General features: G+C 45.5%; 2 protein-coding genes and 3 non-coding genes across 5 annotated transcripts in view; 2 read left to right on the top strand and 3 right to left on the bottom strand.

The window, feature by feature from the left end:
* Positions 1-1,121: 1,121 nt before the first annotated feature.
* On the top strand, positions 1,122-16,120 carry LOC131129358 (espin-like protein). The gene is made up of 11 exons (XM_058072830.1): positions 1,122-2,125; positions 2,340-2,530; positions 3,320-3,506; positions 3,578-3,760; positions 3,838-3,969; positions 9,671-9,778; positions 9,858-9,984; positions 10,055-10,209; positions 10,286-10,450; positions 12,055-12,989; positions 14,622-16,120. The coding sequence occupies exons 1-11, from the start codon at positions 1,832-1,834 to the stop codon at positions 15,151-15,153; spliced, it is 3,009 nt and encodes a 1,002-aa protein (XP_057928813.1). The 5' UTR covers positions 1,122-1,831; the 3' UTR covers positions 15,154-16,120.
* Positions 16,121-16,314: 194 nt separating this feature from the next.
* klhl30 (kelch-like family member 30) lies at positions 16,315-24,047 on the top strand. Its single transcript, XM_058072810.1, has 8 exons — positions 16,315-16,470; positions 17,989-18,822; positions 19,031-19,238; positions 21,413-21,499; positions 21,558-21,713; positions 22,066-22,254; positions 23,371-23,516; positions 23,598-24,047. The coding sequence occupies exons 2-8, from the start codon at positions 18,049-18,051 to the stop codon at positions 23,844-23,846; spliced, it is 1,809 nt and encodes a 602-aa protein (XP_057928793.1). The 5' UTR covers positions 16,315-16,470; positions 17,989-18,048; the 3' UTR covers positions 23,847-24,047.
* A 731-nt stretch (positions 24,048-24,778) lies between these two features.
* On the bottom strand, positions 24,779-24,850 carry trnap-ugg (transfer RNA proline (anticodon UGG)). The gene has a single exon. It is a non-coding gene; the product is annotated as a tRNA-Pro (tRNA).
* A 355-nt stretch (positions 24,851-25,205) lies between these two features.
* trnap-cgg (transfer RNA proline (anticodon CGG)) lies at positions 25,206-25,277 on the bottom strand. Its single transcript has one exon. It is a non-coding gene; the product is annotated as a tRNA-Pro (tRNA).
* A 353-nt stretch (positions 25,278-25,630) lies between these two features.
* trnap-agg (transfer RNA proline (anticodon AGG)) overlaps positions 25,631-25,686 on the bottom strand; it is a 72-nt gene continuing 16 nt past the window's right edge. Inside the window, exon 1 of the tRNA in view lies at positions 25,631-25,686. This exon is cut by the window's right edge and continues 16 nt beyond it. This is a non-coding gene — a tRNA (tRNA-Pro).

Raw genomic sequence — 25,686 nt, 5'->3', positions numbered from 1 at the left:
CAAAATAAGATGAAAAATACATAAACAAATCAAGAATAAAGAAAATCAATCAATCAGTAATAAATAAATAAATATAATAATAATAATAATAAAACGGCAAATAATAAAAACTTAAGAAACCACATATAGTTGGTGGGTAGACAAATTATTTTTTTCAGATTAAAATGAACAAAGCATTATTAGAGCCCTGTAGACATGACAAAACACGACTATAGTCACATGTATTCTCTTTTTATTTACAACATATTGCGCAACTGCAGGGTCATGCTAACTCGCAAACTAGAGAGCTAGCGACCTAAACGGTAGCCTCCAAGTTATTTCCTTTAAACTTAAATAGCCAAAAACGTACCACTTCCACACGGATAGGGAGGACAACTATTAACAGTTATTTAACCTTTAACATGAACATTAATCAAACGTAATAATTTTTTCTGGGTACATGATACCATACAGCATCCATATCAAACTTGCGCGGGCCGCACTAACATTAAACTTTCATATCAAGGCGGGGGCCTCAAACTAGTGTCCTGCGGGCCACATTTGGCCCGCGGGCTGCATGTTTGAGACCCCTGGGTTAGAGCATTAAAAATTGGCATATTTATTGGTGTGTCATTTTTTATTTTTGCCATTAGCAGGGGTTCTTGGTACCCATAAAATAAACTTCCTGCATCTTGGTTATGGCTATGGTTCAGTCAACTATTTGTGGCCCCTAACCTTTAGAACAGGAGTGTCCAAACTCTTTCCAGCGATGGCCACAGGGGCCTGTTTGGTCAAGTTGTGAAGCACGTAGCAAGATGATAAGGCCTGCACTGGACAAGCACAGCCAAAGCTATTGGTAGTTTCACTCTTCTACCACTAGATGTTCTGTGTAAGTATAATTGGATAGATCCCATGGTATTGGTGTGCCAGTTATACGTTGATTTGCAGTAATGTTTGAGATGTTTGGCAGGAAATTGTTAATTTCAGTGTTGGAGAAATTGCTCTTCGCTATGATTTTGCGGAGGAGCCCTCTGCTAAGTTCTCACATAATTTTTTTCTTATGATGGACCGAACGCCATCCCTTTATGGATTTATTGTATGTTTTGTTGCTGTTTTCCTTTTTTTCATGGGAATGTTCTGAGGCGGGCGGCACGGCGGTCGAGTGGTTAGCGCGCAGACCTCACAGCTAGGAGACCAGGGTTCAATTCCCACCCTCGGCACATCTCTGTGTGGAGTTTGCATGTTCTCCCCATGCATGCGTGGGTTTTCTCCGGGTACTCCGATTTCCTCCCACATTCCAAAAACATGCTAGGTTAATTGGCGACTCCAAATTGTCCATAGGTATGAATGTGAGTGTGAATGGTTGTTTGTCTATATGTGCCCTGTGATTGGCTGGCCCGAAGACAGCTGGGATAGGCTCCAGCACCCCCTGCGACCCTCGTGAGGAAAAAGCGGTAGAAAATGAATGAATGAATGAATGTTCTGAGGCACGCGCTATGCACACATCTCTGCAGTGGAAAATGCAATGTCACATCCATCCATGGAGGTAATCATACATTAGATGTCCCCTGACAGGTGTTTAGCAGGAAATACAATGGATGGTCTGTAGCACCATGCCCTGGCGCTCGTGTCTCCAGTGAAGCATGGGAGCGTGGGTCAGCATGTGGTCAGTACCGCACAAAGCTGGAGGCTTTCATTACCTTTCTGGCTCACTGGCTCCCCACTGACCCCCCCACACACAGTCACGCTGGCCATCTGCCGGTGTCACTTTCCTGGCGTAGGCGGAGGCAATGAGATGTTTTGGCTCCGAGGAGCTGAAAGGTGCCATATCTGACCTGTAGAGCAGGAGAGGATGGTTCTTCATCGCGCCATCCAGGCGGCCCGGGCGGGGGATCTTCACACCCTGAGTGAGCTGGCGTCTTCTGGTCATCTGTTGCCCTCCATCGTGGATGCCCAAGGCGCCGGCCCGGTGCACCATGCGGCCAGGTGTGGACGCCTGGAGTGCCTGCAGTTCCTGGTAAGTCAGCAGGGGCTTGCAGGTGGAGCTCGGGCCTTGAACGGGGCCACGCCGGCACATGACGCCGCCGCCACCGGGCACGTGCTGGAGCTGCAGTGGCTGGTGGAGCAAGCGGGCTGCAATGTGGAGGTGAGGGAAAACAACACAGGGATGCTGGTGGTCTATTCCGAGCATTACAATACTTGTTCAGTACTGTACTTTGTACAGCACAAAGTACACCAAAACATTTGAGGATGATTTATTATGACCACCAGATGTTAAAAGTTGTGGTCTCTTACAAGACAAATGCACCCCTGCTGCAAAGTTTCCGAGACTTTCTACGTTTCTCCCTACATATTTGGAGGACCGAGACGCCGCCGGCGCCACGGCGCTCCACCTTGCAGCCCGCTTTGGCTGCGTGGAGGTGGTCAGGTGGCTCCTGTCCTTCAAGGGGACAGCGGAGGTGGAAACCAAGTGCGGAGCTCTGGCAGCTCACTACGCTGCAGTCAGCGGGGACCTAGGGTGTTTGATGCTTCTTGTTCAGCAGACGCCACGGTGAGCCCAGTGTTCATTTTTGATAATTGACCTCTGAACTTTGACAACTGACATCTGCTACAGCAGGGGTATGCAAAGTGTGGCCCTCGGCACATTTTCAAAGTATCATTTAAGGAAAATGTCAAATTGAAGTAATTGAAATGTAATTTCACTCAAATAATGAGGAAAAATAATTAATTCATTCATAATTTTTGGAGTATAAATTTTAAATATTGAAGAAAAAATACAGACCAGGGTTCAATTCCACCCTCGGCCATCTCTGTGTGGAGTTTGCATGTTCTCCCCGTGCATGCGTGGGTTTTCTCCGGGTACTCCGGTTTCCTCCCACATTCCAAAAACATGCTAGGTTAATTGGCGACTCCAAATTGTCCATAGGTATGAATGTGAGTGTGAATGGTTGTTTGTCTATATGTGCCCTGTGATTGGCTGGCCACCAGTCCAGGGTGTACCCCGCCTCTCGCCCGAAGACAGCTGGGATAGGCTCCAGCACCCCCGTGACCCTCGCGAGGAAAAAGCGGTAGAAAATGAATTAATATTATGAGAAACAAATAAAACAACAAATAAAGTTGTAATTTTTTATTTTCTGAGCATAAAATAACATTTTATGAGACTGAAGTCGGAATATCACCAAACGTAAATTTCAGAAAATTATTTTAGAAAGAAATTTGATAATATTTAATGATTTTTGGGCTGCTTATGTGAAATTGCACAGCTGATGCTGTGCCACGGCACAGTGGTCGGGAATCCCCGGTCTGTGGTAGGATATGTTATAACCATGATGGACTGCAGGTGCGTGAACCACCAGATGTCCACTGGCGCCACCCCGCTCTACCTGGCCTGCCAGGAGGGACACGTGCACATGGTGGAGCACCTGGTGAAACACTGCAGCGCCGACGTTCACGTGAGGGCCCACGACGGCATGACGTGCCTGCACGCCGCTGCCCACATGGGCCACGAAGACGTAGTGACTTGGCTGGTGAGCGGACATCCATCTTCTATATTTCCTCCCAAGCCTTCACCTGGATGAGCTGGTTGTTTCTTGTACAGGTGAGCCACACTGACATAAGCACGTCCTGTCAGGACGTAGAGGGAGCCACTGCGCTGCACTTTGCCGCCAGCAGGGGGCACTCCCGCATCTTGGAGCGGCTCCTTGAGGCCGGGGCAAAGGTCATGAAGGACTACTGGGGCGGGACACCCCTGCATGATGCGGCGGAGAACGGAGAGCTGGAGGTTGTCTTTGGTGTTATTTTAGAATTAGAAGTAAAGTGCAGCTGTAAATCACACCTGCATATTTGTACGCCCGTCAGTGCTGTAAAAGAATGCTGGCCCGCTACGGCAAGCCCGCCGACAGAGATGTTGATGGACTCACGGCGGCCGACCTGGCCGGGTACAACGGCCACCATGAGTGCGCCAGATACCTGCGTGCCATGGAGAACAACGTAAGCTCACCTGCTGTTCGTTTTCTCTGATCTTTGCCGTGGGTTGGGGAGGTAAGAGCAAACATCTGGGAAGCTAAGCTAATTGTTTTTTTTCCATTGGTGACACCAAATGAGGTCACCTGTATTGGCTGTCGTTTTCCAGAAAATTAAAGTGTGTGTGTGAGAAGAAGAAACAGTGACTCAACTGAAATGTCTCATCCATTATTACCGCAACACTACGACACCTAGTGACCAGTGTAGAATACTACATATCACAACGTCTTTGAATGCATCTTCTGAATGCCTTATATTTGTATCTTAGTTCACTTACCGTATTAATGCTTAACAATTCTTTATTTTTGATGAGTAATTGGCTGTATTAAAACAAACATGTATTATAAACAATGAATACATTTTTGAAAAACTGTGACAGTGAAGCCGCAATTTTTATAATACTGCATAAGGCATTTAGAAGATGCATTAGAATATGCAAGACATTTTGTTGATCACTAGTTGTCAGTAATGTTACTGTAATGAGACTGTGTGAGACACACAAGCACCAGACTTGATCTCTTGAGTCTATATTGTGTCTTATGTATGTCTTAAATGGCTTATTGTCGCTTATTATGTCTACTATATAGGCATAATAGGAGTGCAAAGCTGACTATAGGGGTGTTATTTTATGTCTAGAGGACTCTAATAATGTTAAAATCCATAGAAGATTGTAAACAGGTTTTTCTTAACTACAAATTTAGAAATAAGTAATCCTACACTGGAAATTCACTTATATAAGAAAGACAGGGTCAGTGCATATTAATTAACATTTTAATGTTAATATGTAAGATTAGTGGCTATTTACATATCTACTGAGAACAAGGTTGGAGTCTTACAGGAAGAAATACTAGGGGGGGGGCACCCCACAAAGAGTAAGCTTTAGAGGTGAGGTTTGACTTAAGAGGATGTGCTGTCTGTGGATTTATGATTTGTTGTCCATCAAAAGGGCAGCGGAGTAATCAGGGAATTGTTAGCTGACAGCAGACTTCAACTGACTTCAACTGACTGCACATCAAAGCCTCCCAGGTGCCGGGCCGGGCCACACATGATGATCTGAGGCAGACGGCCAACAGAATCCATGAATAAGTCAGCAGTGAAGAGCAGCACTCGCACATGAAGAGAATGACGATGGCGAGCCAGCGAGGCGTGGCTGCTGAGCTCTTCCCTCACACATAATCCTCCCTCAGAACAATGGAGGGCTAATTAGCGCAGGCGCCAGCCCCCGTTGGCGATGGCCGGCACGCCGCCTGGAGCGCCTGGCTAGCTGGTTGATGGCTATCGGTTTTCTCCCTTTCGGGTAGCTCAGGTGGAAGGTCCCGAGGCCGAGCCTGTTATGAGATCCACAAGGTTAGGTTTCAGAGTTTTCACCATCCCGATGCCTGGAAGCCGCAACCCAATCCCTGGTAAGGACCGGGAGAGCAGGATGTCAAGCACAAGTCTGACTCCAGGGAAGCTCAGCCTGTCACCTCCTGGTACCGCTAAGAATCACCAGCACACGGACCGCCGGGTCATGTGGGCTGAAGAAATCAGCAGCGGCGCTTTAATTACCTCTGTGCTGGTGTCTGGAAAGCAAAGGTTCTACAGAGTCAGTCGGGTAACCTCGGTTCAACGGCGGATGGGAGAACGTGGGATGGAATCACAACCAGGTCGAATTGCAATTCAGGAGCAGCTGCAGTCTGGTGAACAGTAAACGCAGCCACCTGACAGATGAGTTACGATCATATTTATTTTCATATACAATCATCCTTTCCCACATTGCGCTTTGTAACGTGGGAAGCATAGATTGTTGACCCTCAATTATAGCGGTTAATTGGTTCCAGACATGACTGCTTTAAATGACTTTCCATGATATAGATACGGTTCTATCATTATTAGAGCCCTGTAGACATGAAATAACATCCATATTGTCACCTTTACACTCCTACTATTCTTTGTTTACATATTGCTCAGCTGTTATTATGTTACTTAATGACAAAAGCAAATAATAGATGCACCTATAAATTCCCTAAAAATACATATTTTGGATACGCTCACATTATTTTTTAGACACATTAAATGTAATTGTATTCACATGCAGTTACAAATCATGTCTTGTCATAGCATCTTTCTGCTGGAAAATGTTGCCAAAATTGACTTGTCTGCTGGATTCATAGCTGAAGCATTTGATTTGAATATGAATGTAAGGCAGGCGGCATGGCGGTCGAGTGGTTAGCGCGTAGACCTCACAGCTAGGAGACCAGGGTTCAATTCCACCCTCGGCCATCTCTGTGTGGAGTTTGCATGTTCTCCCCGTGCATGCATGGGTTTTCTCCGGGGACTCCGGTTTCCTCCCACATTCCAAAAACATGCTAGGTTAATTGGTGACTCCAAATTGTCCATAGGTATGAATGTGAGTGTGAATGGTTGTTTGTCTATATGTGCCCTGTGATTGGCTGGCGACCAGTCCAGGGTGTACCCCGCCTCTCGCCCGAAGACAGCTGTTGACCCTCAATTATAGCGGTTAATTGGTTCCAGACATGACTGCTTTAAATGACTTTCCATGATATAGATACGGTTCTATCATTATTAGAAGCCTGTAGACATGAAATAACATCCATATTGTCACCTTTACACTCCTACTATTCTTTGTTTACATATTGCTCAGCTGTTAAGCTGCAAGGGACTTGAGATGGCTGATGACCATTTAGCCAAAAATTTATTGAGGAAGCCAAAAAACTTACCACTTCCACATGGAATGAGAGGTTTTCGGCTCATTTCTTGCAGTGTTAACGGCATGTTCTGTACAGTAAGGTAATGCCTCTATGTTTTGTGTCATTACTGCTGCCTAGTGACCAGAATACAACATATCATGCATCCGTTTTCTGTGCCACTTACCCTCACTTGTGTCATGGGGGTATGCTGAAGCGTATCCCAATTGACTTTGACTCATTCGCAGGGCACAAACAGTATAGACAAACAATCATTCACACTCACATTCATACCTATGGACAATTTAGAGTTGCCAATTTAAGCTAACATTTTTGGAATGTGGGAGGAAAGCGGAGTAGACTCGTTGGCAGTTTGAATGGGATCGGCATCATACTACGCCACCGGCTGTTCCATGTCTTGAAGCGTCAGATAAGTAAATAGTCTGTCAATGTTTCCTGGCTTCATGTCCTCATGCCGGATGTGCCTCACATGAACCGAGTGCATTGGTAGTCAAGTTCAGTCATAAAATCCTGAAAACAGCCGCCGTGGGTGTTTGTTGTTCAGGCGTGACGGTGTGGCATTGTCTTTCACCGGTTCTCTCCAGCTGAGATTCCACCTCATTCACTGATCCAGAGTGGAAAAAGCCAACGTCATGAGATGAAATAGATGTCTCTTTCCAAGTGCCTTTGACAAGTCTTCCGCTGATACCTCCTCCATGTGATTCGTCGGCGTGCCCGAGCATTAGTGACATTGCCGGCCATCCTATCCTTTGGCCTTTGAATTATTCACACCATCCTCCCATGGCTTTATTGTTTATTGGCGGCTGTGTTGAAGAAGCGCTGTGCCGTCCTGCCGGCACATCTTTACACTTGCGACCTCCTCGACACGCAGTGATGCTCCATCGCTGAAGGCCAGAAGACAAGGTCAAGGTCGGTGTATTGCCAGATGTGCTGCTTGTTTGTTTTCCTACTTGGGTAGCGAGAGTCCACCTCTGATGATGGGATGACTGACTGGTGTCATTGGTAGTACTGTAGCGGTTCACATACCCAGTGACTGAATGTCATATTATAGTTGTTTATATGCACAAAAAAGGATAAAATGTGTAGAAATGCAGCCCTGCTGTTTTGCATGTGCTAATATTTTCCTGACCAATACAGTAGGTCCTTGTTATTATGTTACTTAATGACAAAAGCAAATAATAGATGCACCTATAAATTCCCTCAAAATACATATTTTGGATACGCTCACATTATTTTTTAGACACATTAAATGTAATTGTATTCACATGCAGTTACAAATCATGTCTTGTCATAGCATCTTTCTGCTGGAAAATGTTGCCAAAATTGACTTGTCTGCTGGATTCATAGCTGAAGCATTTGATTTGAATATGAATGTAAGGCAGGCGGCATGGCGGTCGAGTGGTTAGCGCGTAGACCTCACAGCTAGGAGACCAGGGTTCAATTCCACCCTCGGCCATCTCTGTGTGGAGTTTGCATGTTCTCCCCGTGCATGCATGGGTTTTCTCCGGGTACTCCGGTTTCCTCCCACATTCCAAAAACATGCTAGGTTAATTGGCAACTCCAAATTGTCCATAGGTATGAATGTGAGTGTGAATGGTTGTTTGTCTATATGTGCCCTGTGATTGGCTGGCGACCAGTCCAGGGTGTACCCCGCCTCTCGCCCGAAGACAGCTGGGATAGGCTCCAGCACCCCCGCGACCCTTGTGAGGAAAAAGCGGTAGAAAATGAATGAATGAGTGAATGTAAGGCATTGAGAAGATGCAGTCATGTGACAATATGTAGTATTCTACACTCGTCACCAGGTGTCAGCAATGTTATTGGAACATTGGGTGAGACACACAAGCACCAGGCTTTTAACCCTTTAGTTTTTTTACTATTTCAAAAAGCTTGGAGCTTGAAAATGGTCAGTGATAAAAGCGCAATGTAAATTTAGAAGACTCATAAATCTGACCCACAGTTTGTGATGGGAGTAAATGTACTCATCTAATTTGCATATTATGACATCACCAGGCTCAAAATTGGTCAGATACCAACTCATCAAAATGTCTGATCCAATTGTGATCCTCCCACACCAGAACACATTTAAAGGAACATACCAGTTCCTACAAAAAATTGACACTGTTGACCACAGTCGATCAGTCATTTAGCATTTGTGATATGATTATACAAGCTAGCATGTTTTGCCACATTAGGAGTTCCTCAGCCGCCCACCACTAACCTGAAATGCGGGTGTGTGAACGTTACATTACGTGAAGTTACACCGCAGCCTTGTGTGTGTGTGTGTGTGTTTACATCCCCCACATTGCAACATCACAAACATTTGGCTGATGAGCAAGTTCTTTACACGATGTTCCCGCACTCCCATATTTGTAAAAAAAAAAAAGAAACACGGACGCAGAGTGAGGTCGTGAACTCTTGGCTCCTGATCTGTAGCGATCAGGTCTTTGATAAAGGACGAGCTGGGCTTGTGTGTGAGTGTGTGTGTTTGCAGCTGAGAATCGGTGTTGATGAAAACCAAATGCCTCCCTGCCACTGGGTCCAATTAGAGGCACGCACAAGACGTTGAACTGTTACGAGAAGGGTCACCCCGGAAGCAGGACCTCCTCGCTTCTCCTTACTCCTCTGCTCTTGTTTATCTGTGTGGGGATTGCACAACTTCAGGGGAGGTGGAGCGGCGTAGTGAGAGGAAGTGGCGACCATCAGCTCGCTTTGCATTTATATATCAGCTTGATGGTGATGTTGCATGTTGCTTGAAGGGCGGAGTCAGAGGTCATGTGAGCAGCACATGAGGACAGTGCATTCTGAGACGTTAGTGGAGCGCTGGAGCGGAGCAAAGGCAGAGTCCATTAAAGTGTAGGCCAGCTCTAACAGCCAAGCAGAGCATATCTTCAAAATAAACCTGACAGATGAAAGCAAGCATTCCTGCTTGGAATTTCATTGGATGGGACTGATCATTCCAGGCCGCCTGTACTGATAAGTCTATCATCATCCCGGCGGAGGAAGTGTCGCAGCGCAGCAGGCGAGTCCACTTCCACGGCAGCGAGAGCGTCCTCATGGACACCTTGAAGGTGCTTGTCCACGTCACATGAAGCCACAAACCTAAAAAAAAAAAAAACTAACTAAAATGTCTGCTCTTCTCACTCCAAGCAACCTGACAGCGAGGAGACCTCAGCAGCTCGATACCCTCAGCCCTTACCTTCTTCTCCATCCATGCCCGCCCAGCCGGCAAAGAGCATCATCTCCAGAATCGAGAAGGTCCAAACTGCAACATCTGGTATGAGCCTTGTGTTGAATCAGCAACTGAGAGGAGAGTAAAAGATGGCGCTGATGCTTTTACCTGTCAGTTATTAAAGGTTTAAATCAGCCAAAGGCAGCCAGGAGTCACAGGACATCCTCTGCCGACAAGAGGGCACTACCTGATGCCAACCTCCTGAACGACATGAATCCCATCGCGACGCTCAAACAGTCATCGCTGATGGGCGTCTTCACCGGCCAAGCTGTAAGCACGCACCGCCCCATGCTTCCTCTGTGTCCACGCTCAGCTTGCCCCTGACTGCGTTTCGTCCTCCTCGTAGAGCAAAATGGTGGTTCTCCCCACCGAGCAGGCCAACCTGGCGGACATCGACCACCTGGTGCCCACTCATGACGAGAAGGGTCGCCCCATCGCAGAGTGGAAGCGGCAGGTGATGGTGAGGCAGCTGCAGACCCGGCTGCTGGACGAGGAGGACCAGCGGAGGAAGGTAACACACAAAGTTCCTCACAGTCGTCACATGTGGTGCTAACATTTTATTCTACCATGTCACGGACGTACAATAGTGTACTTTAAAGTAGTCTGTGTACACATCTGCTTCCTATTGTCGCAGTACAAAAAGACTAAGACAAGCAAAAACTTGATGCGAAATCACATAATTTTAGTAGCATAAATTTGACATTTTAAAGAAATAAATCAGTCATAATAACATGAATAACAAACAAAGCAGCGAATAAGGTTGTCATTTTTTGGAAAATTAGGTTGTGGAAAATGTTATAATGTTACAAAAATAAAGTGAAAATATTGTGGGAATAAAGTTATAATTACCAATTTGAAAGAGGGCTGCATGGCACAGAGTGGTTAGCACGCAGGCCACACGGCTAGGAGACCCGAGTTCGATTCCACCCTCGGCCATCTCTGCGTGGAGTTTGCATGTTCTCCCCGTGCATGCGTGGGTTTTCTCCGGGTACTCCGGTTTCCTCCCACATTCCAAAAACATGCTAGGTTAATTGGCGACTCCAAATTGTCCATAGGTATGAATGTGAGTGTGAATGGTTGTTTGTCTATATGTGCCCTGTGATTGGCTGGCCACCAGTCCAGGGTGTACCCTGCCTCTCGCCCGAAGACAGCTGGGATAGGCTCCAGCATCCCTGGCGACCCTTATGAGGATATGCGGTAGAAAATGAATGAATTTGAAAGAGTTGGGAAAATGACATCAGAAATTGTAAGTATAATGCCAAAATATTATAATATTATAAAAACGTTGTATTGTAACACGAAAATACTCAAGTATGTTATGATCAAATATAATGTCATTTTAGTAGTTGAAATAGAAAAATGTTGAAAAAGAAAAATTTTGTTTTTATGTCATAATGAGACACAAACAAAATACAATAGAGTTGTAATTTTTGCAAAATTAGGTTAGGGGAAAAGTTATAATGGGGAATAAAGTCACTATTAAAATTCGAAAATTTACAAAGATTGTTGAAGAGGAAATTTGGAATCTTAGAAAAACAGCAAAAATGGAGGAAACAACCAGGTAATTCTAAAAAGACTTTTTCACTTGTATCACAACGTTAAGATGCAGTTTTTTCGCGAAATATCCATAACATCTGAGTAGAGATGTCCGATATTGGCTTTTCGCAGAAAATCGATATGCCCATATTGTCCAACTCTCAATTTCCGATACTGGTACGTGTAACTTGACATATCTCCTGGAATGAACACATATGTGTTGTATACAACAATTTCTAAATATCGTTTTTCATGATTGGGAAAAAATCTGATACCAGTGTCGACTGATGTCACATTTTATGCTGATATCAGGCCCTTGAATCCTTTCATTTTTCATTATGTGGCCCTCACTGGAAAGACATTGCATACCCAATGTACACATGTATTGCTCTTCACAACGAGCAGCGGATGCCATCTAAAAGTACTCACAAGCAGCTCCGTCTTGTTAGTGAAATAAAAGAAACACAAAAGGAAGCGACAGAAGAACGTTTATTTATATTTCGAAACATTTGTTTAGCCTTTCATGTTTGTATTGTCCCTTGAGAAGAACACTACGAAGACTAGAGGTGCCTGTTTCAGGAGAATGGCAGCAAGTTCGCCAAAGTCAGCTGGAGGTACTCGCAGGCCCACAACGCCATCTTGGGTCCGTCTGGCGAGCTTCTCACAGAGCACGACCTCATCTACCTGGAGCAGCAGATTGCCAACGTGGCCATGCAGAGACACTGCGAAGGCTACGAGCTGGAGCTGGCCCGACTGGCCAACGAGCTCCGCCACATCCTGCCTGCTCCCATCGTCAACATCACCGTCAACACGCAGTTCCGAGACTTCACCAGTCAGGTCCCTTTGCCCGTGTGGTGCAGCCGCATCTCGGGCATCGTGAAGAGCATGTCACTGCTCATGAGCAATCTGACTGACCAACCCTACTGCAAGATGCCCAACACCGACCTTGTCACCGTGTTTTCCCAGATTCCCGACAGACAGGACTCTACTAGAGGGCGCCGGGAGAGGATCGAGGACGAGATCCAACAGTTTGGAGTCTCTGTGAGGACGCTCAAATCAAATTTTGAGACGCAGAACTCCCCCGAGGACAGCAATGTGTTCAACACTTCCACTCCACTGGAAGCAAATCATTCAGAAAACCCCCCTCAAGTCTCCTGTCCAGACCAGAACAACGTCGTAGACCAGGAGGAGAATCTTTCAGGAGTTGTTGAGACAACCAGCCTCAGGAAGGAGCGTATCGTCGTGCTGTTCCTGGGCCATTGGAAGAAATCTGCCTACACAGTGACGCTCAAGAGCAAGGATGCGGCAGAGAGGAAGGGGAGCTGCAGCGGTGGTGGTGCGGAGGCTCATGATGACGAACGTGGTCCCCAGCGCCGAGCGAGTGAGGACAGTGCCCAGTCCAAGATGATGAATAGTTCTTTGGGACACTTCTTCAAGCAGAGAAGTGCTGTCAACAAGATGCTAGGGAACTGGAGGAACATGATCTCCAGTGTTCCATCGAGGCAGATCCGACGGTAGGCTGAAGAGTGTTTCTTTTCTTTTATTTTTTTGGGAATGTTCTCAGACGGTTTCCACCATGCTGACCTGTATATTTTGTTGCCTCTTTGTTTGGTGCTGAATGGACCAGATAAACATCTGGTGCAGGAATAGCAGGGAGATAGCTGTGTAGTTTTTGTCCTGGTCGTGGAATTGTGGACCAACTCGACACACTCGGCAGGGTCCTTGACGGTGCGTTGGAGTTTGCCCAACCAGTCGAAATGTGTTTTGTGGACTGGGAGAAGGCATTCCACCATGTTCTTTGACGAATCCTGTTTGGACTATTCTGGGACTATGAGGTACCGGACCACCTAATTGAGGCGTTCACTCCCTGTATGACTGGCGTCGGAGCTTGGACTGCGTTGTCCAACTATGCCCTTTGTCACCTATCCAGTTGACTCTTATGGACAGGATTTCTAGGCTCAGCCAGTCCATCGAGGGGATCCAGTTTTGGTCCCTGCAAGATTGGGTCTCTGCTTTTTGCAGATGATGTGGTTCTGCTGGCTTCATCGGGCCTCTCACTGGATTGGTTCGCAGTTGAGTGTGAAGTGGCTGAGATGAGAATCAGTACCTCCAAGTCTGAGTCCATGGTTCTTACCCATAAAGGAGTTTAGTGCCATCTGCGGGTCGGGGATGAGACCCTTCCCCAGCGGGAGAAGTTTAAGTACCTTGGAGTCCTGCTCACGAGTGCGGGACGGATGGCCTGCGATATCGACATACGGCTTTGCGAAGCGTCTGCAGTCATGTGGACACTGCATTGGTCCTTTGTGGTGAAGAAGGAGCCAAGCTTAAAGGCAAAGCTCTCCATTTACCAGTCGATCTATGTTCCTACCTGCACCTATGGTCATGAGCTTTCTGTAGAAAGGACAAGATTGTGGTTACAATCGGCTAAAAGGAGTTTTTTTCCATAGGATGGTCTCCCCCTTAGGGATAAGGTGAGAAGCACTGTCATCTGAGCAAAACTCGGTGTAGAACCACCTCTCCTTCAGTCAGGATGCCTCCCGAACAGATCCCTGAGAAGGTATTCAGGCCACCACTGACCAGTAGATGGCCTCAGGGAAGACCCAGGACATGTTGGAGAGACCTTGTCTCTCAACTGGTCTGGGAAAGCCTCTGGATCTGCCGGGAGGAGCTGTACCAAGTGGCCGAGGACAGGGAAGTCTGGGTTTTCTTGCTTAGGCTGCTACCCCCATGACCCAACCTCGGCTAAACAGAAGCGTGTTTGTTTCCAGCAGAATGTGCGTCTATGGAATCGTATATAGCGCTATTGTGTCGTGCTATATACGTAAGAAGTGGACAGGTTGACACAAACGTGAGCAACACTAGCATAGCGATGTGGAGCTACTAACATTACATTTTAACATCATGCTAGGTTAGCCTGTTCACTGCAGAAAAACTAAACAGTCAAACTTACAGCTTTCACATCTGAAGGAGAGTTTTCAGAGCTCTATTTTAATAAGTGTAGCGAAGCCCCCTTTTTTGTGTATACATTTCTTGGAGCAAAGAAGTTCGGAAGGTGAGAGATTTTTATCAAATTTGGATAAATATTACTGTTCGGTCACTTCAGCCTCAAAAAAATCTTTGAATGATCCCCGGTGTTTTTTTCTTAGGCTCCACAGACAGCAAGCCCTGTACTCCCCAGAGCAGTTCCTTCCCCGTGTGGACGGTGTACCCTTGGAGTATGATAAGCTGACCCTCGACCTCTTCATGCTGGGCTACTTCCACATCCTGGAGCTGGAGCTGCCAGTGGATGAACGCAAGATGAGACACCTGCTTTGCTTCGAGGTGTTCGACCACGTCGGCGGCTTCCCCTGGGAGCTGGTGAGGGACTTCCACAAGGCCGTCCTAGACGACATCGAGGCTGGCAACCGCCAGTGGACGGATGGGTTTGAGGATCTTAAAGTCAAGTTCTTTGGGAATGCGGTGAGTGCGCCCGAGGGTTTGAAGGAGGCGGAGACAAGCCGCCTTCCGGAGATGAGGCCGCTCCCGAAAGTCATCGTGCAGACACCCACGCCGGACGAGGGATCGCTCTACACGGGAACCGATATCTCCTGTTTCAGCAATGAAGAGATATGCCAATACATCGACCGGAGCTTTGCTTTTTGGAAGGAGAAGGAGGCGGAGATTTTTGATTTTGAGTAGTTGCTTGGGTATTGATAACTGTATCCGACTGGGGGGGGGGCACATTGACTTGATAGTCAGCCATGTTTATATAGATCACGTTTTGTGTGTTTGTAACACCAGCAGAGATATCGATGTGGGCCAAAAATGATATCATTTTTTTCAATTTGGATGAAATTATGGCTCACAGATTCAAAGAGTCATAGAATCATTGGAACCTGATCGGTTCTTAGTACAGTACATCCCCGCCTAGTCGTGGTTTGACATTGGCACCCCTGCATAATAGCACATTTCTCATTGGTTTAAATTATTTGAATAATACTTGAAAATGGCTTATTATGAGTCCAAAAGTATGCATATTTTAGCATATTGTACTTTCTTTGTCTGAATTATAAAGCATAAAAATGGCTAAATGACATAAAATACTAATTATAAGGCATTCAGAAGACGCATTGGAAGATTCTATCCTGGTCACTAGGTGTCAGTCATACTGTAATGTTGTATGAGACACACAAGCACCAGACAAGGGGCTTTCATTGCAGGTTTGAATGATCTCACAACAGGCACACTATTGGGCTACCATTGCGGCTGTAGCCCACGCCAAGCTAAAAGCTAACTATGAAACGTCACTTCCTTTCCATCAACACACACAAGTTTATATATCTCTTATTATGTCTACTATATTCGGTCATATGATTATACTGGTCACTATAGGGGTGTTATTTCATGTTCAGAAGGCTCTAATAATTTTTTTAACTTTACGTAGAAAGTGGTTTTCTATGCTTTAACTATGGCAGAAATTCACTTAACACTGTGGTAAAGGAGGGATTACTACAATGGGGATTTATTGTACTATGCTACACATAGTGTAGCATAATATCATAAACAAGTGGCGTACATAGTTGTTGTCTGTGACCGTTCATGTTTAGTTTTCTGTTGTTTGTCGTGTTTTTGTTTTGGGAGCTGCTGTTCATTCCAGTAGAAGGATTTTTTTAGGATAATGGGGCTTGCTAATGCTTTCATGGTCAACACAATAAATCACTTCACACTACATGTGCACACCAACAAACAAGCTCACGTCTCTCATCTTGTTCATGACTAAAGGATTGAAACTTGGTCATTTGAGCTGGCCTGAGAGTGTGTGTGTGTGTGTGTGTGTGTGTGGGTGGGTGTGTGTGTGTGTGTCACAGCAGCTGCAGGTTGTTTGGAATCTGACTTCAGTCTGGCGTCACGGTCAGAGCCCCCCCAAAAATAGCTCCAGTGACTTGGCACATGCTTCCCTTCTACATGTTGCCGCAAACAACAGCCGTGTGCCGCAGGATGAGCCGCCGTTCCTCGGTGAGTCTGTTTGTCTGTTGATACGCTTCTCGCTGGAAACTTTGAAATCAACTGTCACTCTCAGATTTGCTTTGAAACAACATTTTGTCAGCTTTGTTGTTGAACCGCAAACAAAACACCGGCATGCCACATGTCAGCTTTATTCCATTTTGTGTTTGAGAAGGTTTGAAGACACTTTATCATGTTTTTGTATGAGAAAGTGTCTCCAAACTTTTGAGTAAGCACACACAGAAAATGAAAGGATGCAACTTTGCCACTTTGGAGACTACTAACACGTGTTGGTATACGATGAAGTTATATATAGTTATATTAAAAAAATATATATTAAAAAAAGTAAAATTTATATATATGTCAAGAAAAAAAATGCACGTCATAGTACAGGTGAAAAAGCGTATTATTAGTACAAACCTCGCTCTTTCTTTTTCCCCATTTTTGCATTTTTTCTTTCCAATTTTTCAAATATTTCAACTTTCTTCTTAAATTTATTTGAAAATTTTCTTTTCACAATATTATGACCAAAATGACATTATTTTTCCTCATAATATTTTGGTTTAGTCTCCTAAAATGGCTTTTAGCTTTTTAATTTTTTTTTCTGCATTTTTATTTTTCCAAGCATTTAAACTTTCTTTGTGTGCATTTTTTCTTGGAATTATGACTTTATTTTGACGTTATTCTCCTAAATTTGAACTTTTTCCACAACCCAATTTCCCCAAAATGAAACCTTTTTGTGTTGTTTTGCTTGTCTCTCATAAATTTCCGACTTGTACAAAAACATATTTTTTTCTTTAATATTTCAACTTCACTTTATTCTTGAAAATTGCAGATTTTTCAGGTTTTTTTAAGTTTTCTTGTGAAATTATATTTTTAGAATGTCCTGTGGGCCAGTAAAAAAAATGTTCTACATAAAATTGGAGCTCGAAATACCTCATCATTAAAGTAGAGCATTTTAAAAACTATTCTTAAATAACAAATAAATACGTCCAAAATACATTTTGCTGGAATGACATTGAAAGACAAACAATGAGAATGTTTTACTCCCATGGATGTTATACAATAAAAAGAACATTATAAATGGGCGTTTGGCCAAAATTGCAGCTCAGTGGCTGGTTACATTTAGAGACCACATGTCAAGTGAAAAAGGTGAACTTAGATAAATTTTAGATTAAGCAGTATGCTGCGCCGGCTTGCGCCTCCTCCTTCAAACTCTCCTGCTACCTTTTCCTTCGAAATTGGATATTTTGAACATTTGTAACATCTGTTGTACTTCTAGGTTTAGAATCAGATGCAGTAACTGTCTCTCTTTAATTGCCATTGTTGGCTCGCTATGAAGAACGCTAACAAGCTTAATGCATATGCTCATGCCTTTAGCTTGGTTGTCATGTTAGCGCTACAGCCACATCTTTACTGATAACGCCTCCATCTCCTTCTGAAGCAGCGAGGCCACAGAGGCCAATGGGTCATCCTAGCTAACTATCTTGCTGTTCTGGAAGCTAACCTAAATATGATTTTGTCTTGCAGGTGAAGGACGTGTTTCTGTGGAAGGATTTGTTTGTGTTTTTTCTCCAAGTCTAGCTGAGGATGGTGCGCAATGTGGACGATCTGGACTTCTGCCTGTCCTCGCACGCTCAGAGCATCCTAGAGGGCCTGCGCTCGCTCTGCTCTCAGCCCAAACTGGTGGACGTGACGCTGAGCGCTGGCGGACGGGACTTCCCGTGCCACCGCGGCGTGCTGGCCCTCTGCAGTTCCTACTTCCGCTGCATGTTCTCGGGCGACTTTGTGGAGAGCATCGCAGCGCGTGTGGAGCTTCAGGATGTGGACCCAGACATTCTAGGCTGCTTGCTGGACTTTGCCTACACAGGCAAGCTGACCATCAACCAGAGCAATGTGGAGGGTCTCATCCAAACCTCCAGTCGGCTGCAGTTCCAGACGGTGCGAGCCGTGTGCAGCCGATACCTCCAACACCAAATCGACGCCACCAACTGTCTTGGAATCTTGGAGTTTGGAGAGATCCACGGCTGCCCTGAGGTGATGGCCAAAGCGCGGGCTTTTCTGCTGGAGAACTTTGAGGCCGTTCAGCAAGGAGAGGAGTTCCTCCTGCAGGAGAAAGAGCGGCTTGTGACCTGCCTGCGTGACGAGGGACTTCAAGTCCGCTCCGAGTGCGCCCGTGTGGAGGCCATCCTCAAATGGGTCGGTCACTGCAAGGAGTCTCGGCTCTGCCACCTCCCAGAACTTCTGAGCCTGTGCCGTCTGGCCCTGCTCAGCCTGGACTACCTCGGGGGGAGTCTGCTGCAGGACGGGCTGGTGCAGGCATCCGCGAGCTGCAGGGAGGTTGTGGAGAAAGTTCACATGGAGGTTTGTGCTCAGGACTTTTAAAGCATTCAGGGTGTGAACGCCATAAAATACAGTAGAGTGCAAATGTTACCAGTCAGCAGTGAATAGTAGAATAATAGACACTTCCGTAATTATTTAAAAAAATTGCCTTATTTCCAATCAAATTATAATCTGAAGAAATATGCGGTGAGAATTTACAGAACTGTTTCACTGTCATTTTGTCCCCCAGAAAATGCATTTGGTCCCAGAGTGCACAGGTCGAGCCAACACGTCAGCAAGTCCACAGGCCAACCTGCAGGAAGTGCTGTTTGTCATGGGGGGTCGTTCCCTGGACGACGACTCCGACGACGATGACGACACGGAAGAAGACAACGAGCAAAGTCGTAGAGAGAGTAGAGCGCAGCCCAGGAACTGCGCCTTCTACAACACCAAAACAAGTACGAACACGAAAGCTTCCAGTCCAGAATTTGAGCTGTGGATCTCAGTGTGCCATGAAGGAGGCCAGCACACTTGAAAATCTTGTACAAGGTCTTCCTAGAACAGGGGTCGGCAACCTTTACTATGAAAAGAGCCATTTTACCCAATGCCCACTGAACAAAAATAGCCTGGAGCCGCAAAACATATAGTATGTTTAAAACAACATTGGAGGGAATTTGGGGGTATCAAAGTAGTTCAGATAAGAAAAGACGAGTTGGAGTACTCTTGCTAGTATTGGAGATACACTTACATACATAAATGTATGTGTAAACTACTGTAAACTTACCTGATTTGTTTACTCTGGCGCAAAAGAGTTCCCATGCCGCTGTTTTTAAATGATTTCCAATTTATTTATTAGAATTGTCAAATAAGTATTACTTATTTTCCTTCATGTACTGAACTGAATAGCAGTCAGAACTCACTCAGGATGCATTCATGGTCTCAGACAAAGTAGGATTTTTTAAAAACTCATTACAAAAGACATGCATTTTCCCCATTCAGGTGTTAAAAAATATTCAAGCATTGCAAAGGGAGCCACAACAAAGACGCTGAAGAGCCACATGCGGCTCTGGAGCCGCGGGTTGCTGAACCCTGTCCTAGAAAGATGGAAGCTGACTTTTCACTTCCTGTCCCAATGCTTTTTGCCCATATACACATCAGAACCAGTGAAAAATGTAGCGGTTTCGTAGACACACCCCCAAACCTCGCTCAGTCGTGCCCCCTTTTTAATTAGCCCCCGCCATCAGTCGCACTAATCATCACAAAATTTGCTGATGTCTGTCATGAAAGGACGTACAAAAAACTCTCAAGAACCCATGTTCCAAAGCAAACAGGAAGTCAGCCATTTTTATTAATATAAACAGTGTTTGTACTTTGACAAACTAGTGCGAGGGACTTAGTTATGGGGCAGTAATATATTGTGAGCCAGTGTGGCCTATGCCTGAGGATGTGGGCGGGTCATGGTGACAAACGTCAATCGTCAATTTAGCATAAAACTGTAAACCAAGGGTTTTTGTGTTATAGGTGTCCAAATGTATTATTACTTTTTCTCCCCTTTTTCATTTTTGTTGTTCATTCATTCATTCATTTTCTACCGCTTTTTCCTCACAAGGGTCGCGGGGGTGCTGGAGGAGGCGGGGTACACCTTGGACTGGTGGCCAGCCAATCACAGGGCACATATAGACAAACAACCATTCACACTCACATTCATACCTATGGACAATTTGGAGTCGCCAATTAACCTAGCATGTTTTTGGAATGTGGGAGGAAACCGGAATACCCGGAGAAAACCCACGCATGCACGGGGAGAACATGCAAACTCCACACAGAGATGGCCGAGGAATTGAACCCTGGTCTCCTAGCTGTGAGGTCTGCGCGCTAACCACAGGACCGCCGTGCTGCTCCATTTTTGTTGTTGTTTTTCCAATTTTACACATATTTCAAATGTGTTCTTATATATTTTTTATAACACTGACTTTTTTTCCGATGATATGTTGTCTTTTTTCCAACCTAATTTTCCAAACTTTGCCTTTATTCCTGGTTTTATTTCTAACATTGTGGAAATTATTGCAAAAGGTGCACCTTCTGTAGAAGACATACTTAGACCACTGCAAAAACTCAATATCTTATAAAAAATATTTGTCTTATTTCTAGTCAGCCTGTCTAAATTTCATTCATTCATTCATTTTCTACCGCATTTTTCCTCACGAGGGTCGCGGGGGTGCTGGAGCCTATCCCAGCAGTCTTCGGGCGAGAGGCGGGGTACACCCTGGACTGGTCGCCAGCCAATCACAGGGCACATATAGTAGACAAACAACCATTCACACTCACATTCATACCTATGGACAATTTGGAGTCGCTAATTAACCTAGCATGTTTTTGGAATGTGGGAGGAAACCGGAATACCCGGAGAAAACAAACCACGCATGCAAAACATGCAAACTCCACACAGAGATGGCTGAGGGTGGGATTGAACCCCTGGCTGTGAGGTCTGCGCGCTAACCACTCGTCCACCGTGCAGCCCCTGTCTAAATATATAATTCACAAATGCACAGCCATCAACATAATGTAATATGAAATGTTTCCTTTGTCATTGCCATCTTTGCTCGTCTAGTAATGTCTTCTCTCTTTGCAGAACAGTGGCACGAGCTCCCAAACTTCCCCAACCCCAACAAGTGGGGCTTCTCCATGGTGTCGCTCAACAATGACGTCTACGTCACAGGTGTGTGTTGTTGTTGGTGAAGCGCAGCACTTTGAATCACAAAACCTGTGTCTCGCAGGAGGTTCGCGGGGTTCCAACACCAACACCTGGTCCACCACAGAGACCTGGAGGTACATCACAAAGGAGGGGAGGTGGGTCACCGTGGCGCCGATGATCCGACCTCGCACCAACCACTCCTCGGTGGCACTCAACGGGGAGATTTACGTCATCGGAGGTAAGAAATTAGCATAAATGCTACTATCAAACAAATAACCGCTGGGGTCTGAAATTAGGATTTGCTCAAAAAATCTATGACATTAATAGGTGTGGCTGTAGGCAACGTAGTAGTCAGCTTTACCTAGCTCTGCATGCGCTTTAAAATGTTGTTACTCAGCTGTTTTATGCATGTTACACTTGTTGTACTGTTGTTTACAATCAAGTCATGAGCGCTTTTAATGCTGACTAGCTCTTTGCTCCTCACCTTATTACAACATTGGTTGTGTTGGGTATTTAGGGTAGTTTGTGTACCTAATGTAGGGGCCAGCGAGTACCCATGTGTCGCTTATTCTTCTACCCGCTGCCTTCAGGTACAACGTCAGACCGCGTGGAGGTGGAGCATTATGACCCGTACCACAACACCTGGGCCTCCACGTGTCCCGCCTTAAAGTACGTGACCAACTTCACCGCCGCAGCGTGCCAGGGGAAGCTCTATGTGATTGGCTCCTGCGCTGTCAAGTACAACGCCTTGACCATGCAGTGCTACAACCCCGTCATAGGTAAGATGGTGGATGGACCCATCATTGGACAGCTGTCCTCCACTTTTAATGACCTCATATGGTACATACACACAGATACACCACGCATAGGTCAGCCAGATCCATTAAGGCAGGGGTGCTCATTAAGTCGATCGCGATCTACCGGTCGATCGCGGAGGTGGTACTGGTCGATCGCTGGTCGATCGCTGCGTGACATTAAAAAAATATCATCCTAGCATCAATGCCGTCACTTGATTGATATACAGGGCAGCCATTCAGATGACAACTGAATGTTGCCCTTCGGGTGACCAATCAAATCAAACAACGTCTCTAAGTGCAGCAGAATTACGATGTCAGCCTATCATCCATCCCCGTTACTTGATTGACATACAGGACAACCAGTCAGATGACAACTGAATTTTGACCTTTAGGTCACCGCTCATGCGTAAACAACGATGCAAAGTGCTAAGCTAGTCGGCGAATTGCGTCAGATTTTAAGCCCTCGCTAAAGTTTATGGTCACTAAAATGAGTGAAGGAGCTGGACCAAGTAAAAAGGCAAAAACATATCACTTCCATACGGATATGGAATATTATACGGATATTATGATACGGATATTATCCATGACTGATAAACATTTGGAAGTGTGCTTGAGGCTGGCTATCAGCAGCTACTGTCCGGACTACGCATCCCTGGCTGGTTCAATTCAGTGCAAGTCATCAAAGTAAACTCAGGTAATTACAAAAAATGTTAATAGTTAATTATGTGCGTTTTGCAATATTGGCTCATTTGGTTATGTAAGGTACATCAACATACATTGTACGTACAAATAATCCTCAATACATTTGAAAATAAATAGATGTTTTGCATTTTTGTAGTGGGTAGATCATTTTGACTCGGTCATTTTAAAAGTAGCTCGCATGCTGAAAAAGTGTGAGCACCCCTGCATTAAGGCATGATTGGAGGAGTTTGCGGTGGGAGAACACGTTTGGGACCTCACGAAAGGACACAAATTCCCACAGATACACTCCACATGTTTGTGGAAGCTGTTCTACCTTTTCACACTTTTCACATCCTGTAGGTGCCCCAGTACCCGTGTCCACTCGGCCATCCATGTCATAATGTTTTATTTTGGCAGACAGCTGGATGAGCATCTGCTCGCCGTTCATCCCCAAATATCTATCGTCTCCTCGATCTGTGTGCGTGGAGGGAATCATCTATCTGCTGGCAGACAACACAAAGAAGGTCTACTGTTATGACCCGGATGCCAACATGTGGCAGAAGGTGGGTTCACGGATGATCCAGCTGAGGTGATCTCATCTTAATGTTTTCAAGCAACACTCATAGGACTATTCCGTTCTGCAGATCCAACTTCTGCACACGCTCCATGAGAACGGTGGCCTGGTCACCCTAGATGGGAGGCTCTTTGTGACCGGCGGCCACTGGAAGGGCATGGAGGGTGACTACGGGGTGGAGGTGGAGGTGTACAACCGGGCTTGCGACACCTGGGAGGTGGAGAGCTTCCTTCCCAGACTCTGGTTCTACAGCGGCCTCTCCACCATCTTCCTTGACCCCACCCACTGGCCTGAGATCTTCCCCGCAGATGCCACGTAGTTCGCGGCACGTGGTCAAACCGTGGGTTTGCTGAATGTTCCTGCCGGGATAGCCTAGAATAGCCGTCACATGATTAGCGGGTCCTCTCTGATGTTAGAACTATTTGGTGCTACTGAATGTGAACTAGTGTGCAGACTACTAAATGTGTGATATGTTTTTTTTTTAATTAGGAATGTAAAAATATAAAAAGTGTTAAAATCGCGCTTCTTGTGATTATTAACCCTAACGAATATAGTCGTCTTTGTGGCGTCTGTCTATATCTTGCCAAGGAAACATTCAAACACCACTCCATTTCCGTGGCAACGACGCCAAGGTGTGTAGTCGCCATGGCAAACTGGCCTGTGTTCACAAGGAAGTCAAGTCGATGCTCATGAAGTTTGGCCAACAACTTTTTCCACAAAAGTTTGAATCCAGTGGTATTTGGGACTTGAAGGAGTTGAGACCTCTTTACTACCATTTTATTTAAACCCTGGTGTTCCCCAGGCAGGGCGTAATAACTGCAATGATATCAGCCTCCCACTGGGCTCAGGGCTCCTCTGGCTCCCTCTGGTGAACAGAGGCAAAATTGCAGCGGAATCCATCCACCCATTTTCTATGCCACTTGTCCTTCAATGAAATGCTTTTGTTTGACGCAATGCATTACTGGAAAAAGTGATATTAATCAATGTTTGTATATTATGTACACATTTTGAGTGTTAAGTTGCTGTGTGATGAGTTCAGTGTTCTTTGTAAGAGAGAAAGACTGTCATATTGAATCATGACCTCCTTCAATTTCCCACAGTTTGACAGTTTGTTTTCATCTTGGACAGTCTTGAAGGTTATAGTAAACTACAAATGTTGAATGGAAGCATGAAAGTATACCCCATCCAACATCTGACTGAGCCCTCTTCCAGTCGCTGCGAAAGTATACCTGATCATAAGATTAAATACCTGGGCTCGTCCGGGATTTGAACCCGGGACCTCTCGCACCCAAAGCGAGAATCATACCCCTAGACCAACGAGCCCTGTATACACTGCTGTGACCCCACTTGCTCCAAAAATTGTTTTGTAGATATCTGGAAAATGAAATTTTACTTGGATCAAAGAGGGTCTTACCGTGGTCAGCCATCGAAAGAGCCCTCCTGAAGGCCTCTACCAGTCATTGAGAATGGCCAGCAGAGACCCTTGACTGGCTAATAAAGCGCCTTCTTCAACATGTTCTACATGAGTACCCAATGTTGTGTCTGTAGTGTCTCATTGATCCAGGTTTGAGTGAACTACAAAGGTTGAATGGTAAGAAGAGGATTCACCATCCAACCCTTGACTGAACCGTTTTCCAGTCATTGTGAAAGTATACCGGATGATAAGATTATAATGCTTGGGCTCGTCCGGGATTTGAACCCGGGACCTCTCGCACCCGAAGCGAGAATCATACTCCTAGACCAACGAGCCCCGGAACACAACACAATGACCCTACTTGCTCGCAAAATTGTTTTGTTGATATCTGGAAACTAAAATTTTACTTGGATCAAATAGGGTCTTACCGTGGTCAACCCTCTAATGAGCCCTTCTGTAGGCCTCTTCCAGTCATTGAGAATAGCCAGCAGAGACCCTTGATTGGCTAATAAACTGCCTTGTTCAACATGACCACCCAATGCGTCTGTAGAGTCACAGTCTTGAAGGTTATAGTAAACTACAAATGTTGAATGGAAGCATGAAAGTATACCCCGTCCAACATCTGACTGAGCCCTCTTGCAGTCACTGCGGAAGTATACCTGATCATAAGATTATAAGATTAAATACCTGGGCTCATCCGGGATTTGAACCCGGGACCTCTCGCACCCTAAGCGAGAATCATACC

Source organism: Doryrhamphus excisus, chromosome 5 (assembly GCF_030265055.1).
Source record: "Doryrhamphus excisus isolate RoL2022-K1 chromosome 5, RoL_Dexc_1.0, whole genome shotgun sequence".
NCBI classification, from domain to species: domain Eukaryota; kingdom Metazoa; phylum Chordata; class Actinopteri; order Syngnathiformes; family Syngnathidae; genus Doryrhamphus; species Doryrhamphus excisus.
Note: the sequence above shows the minus strand (reverse complement) of the source record. Positions and strands in the feature narration are given on the sequence as shown.

Excerpts from the sequence above, each read along its gene's own strand:
- LOC131129358 (XM_058072830.1), top strand. The coding sequence starts at position 1,832 with ATGGTTCTTCATCGCGCCATCCAGGCGGCCCGGGCGGGGGATCTTCAC. Across the intron at positions 3,507-3,577 it reads AAGACGTAGTGACTTGGCTG|GTGAGCCACACTGACATAAG; the intron begins GTGAGCGGACAT and ends TTTCTTGTACAG. Across the intron at positions 12,990-14,621 it reads CCATCGAGGCAGATCCGACG|GCTCCACAGACAGCAAGCCC; the intron begins GTAGGCTGAAGA and ends TTTTTTTCTTAG.
- klhl30 (XM_058072810.1), top strand. The coding sequence starts at position 18,049 with ATGGTGCGCAATGTGGACGATCTGGACTTCTGCCTGTCCTCGCACGCT. Across the intron at positions 18,823-19,030 it reads TGGAGAAAGTTCACATGGAG|AAAATGCATTTGGTCCCAGA; the intron begins GTTTGTGCTCAG and ends TTTGTCCCCCAG. Across the intron at positions 22,255-23,370 it reads GTGCTACAACCCCGTCATAG|ACAGCTGGATGAGCATCTGC; the intron begins GTAAGATGGTGG and ends TTATTTTGGCAG.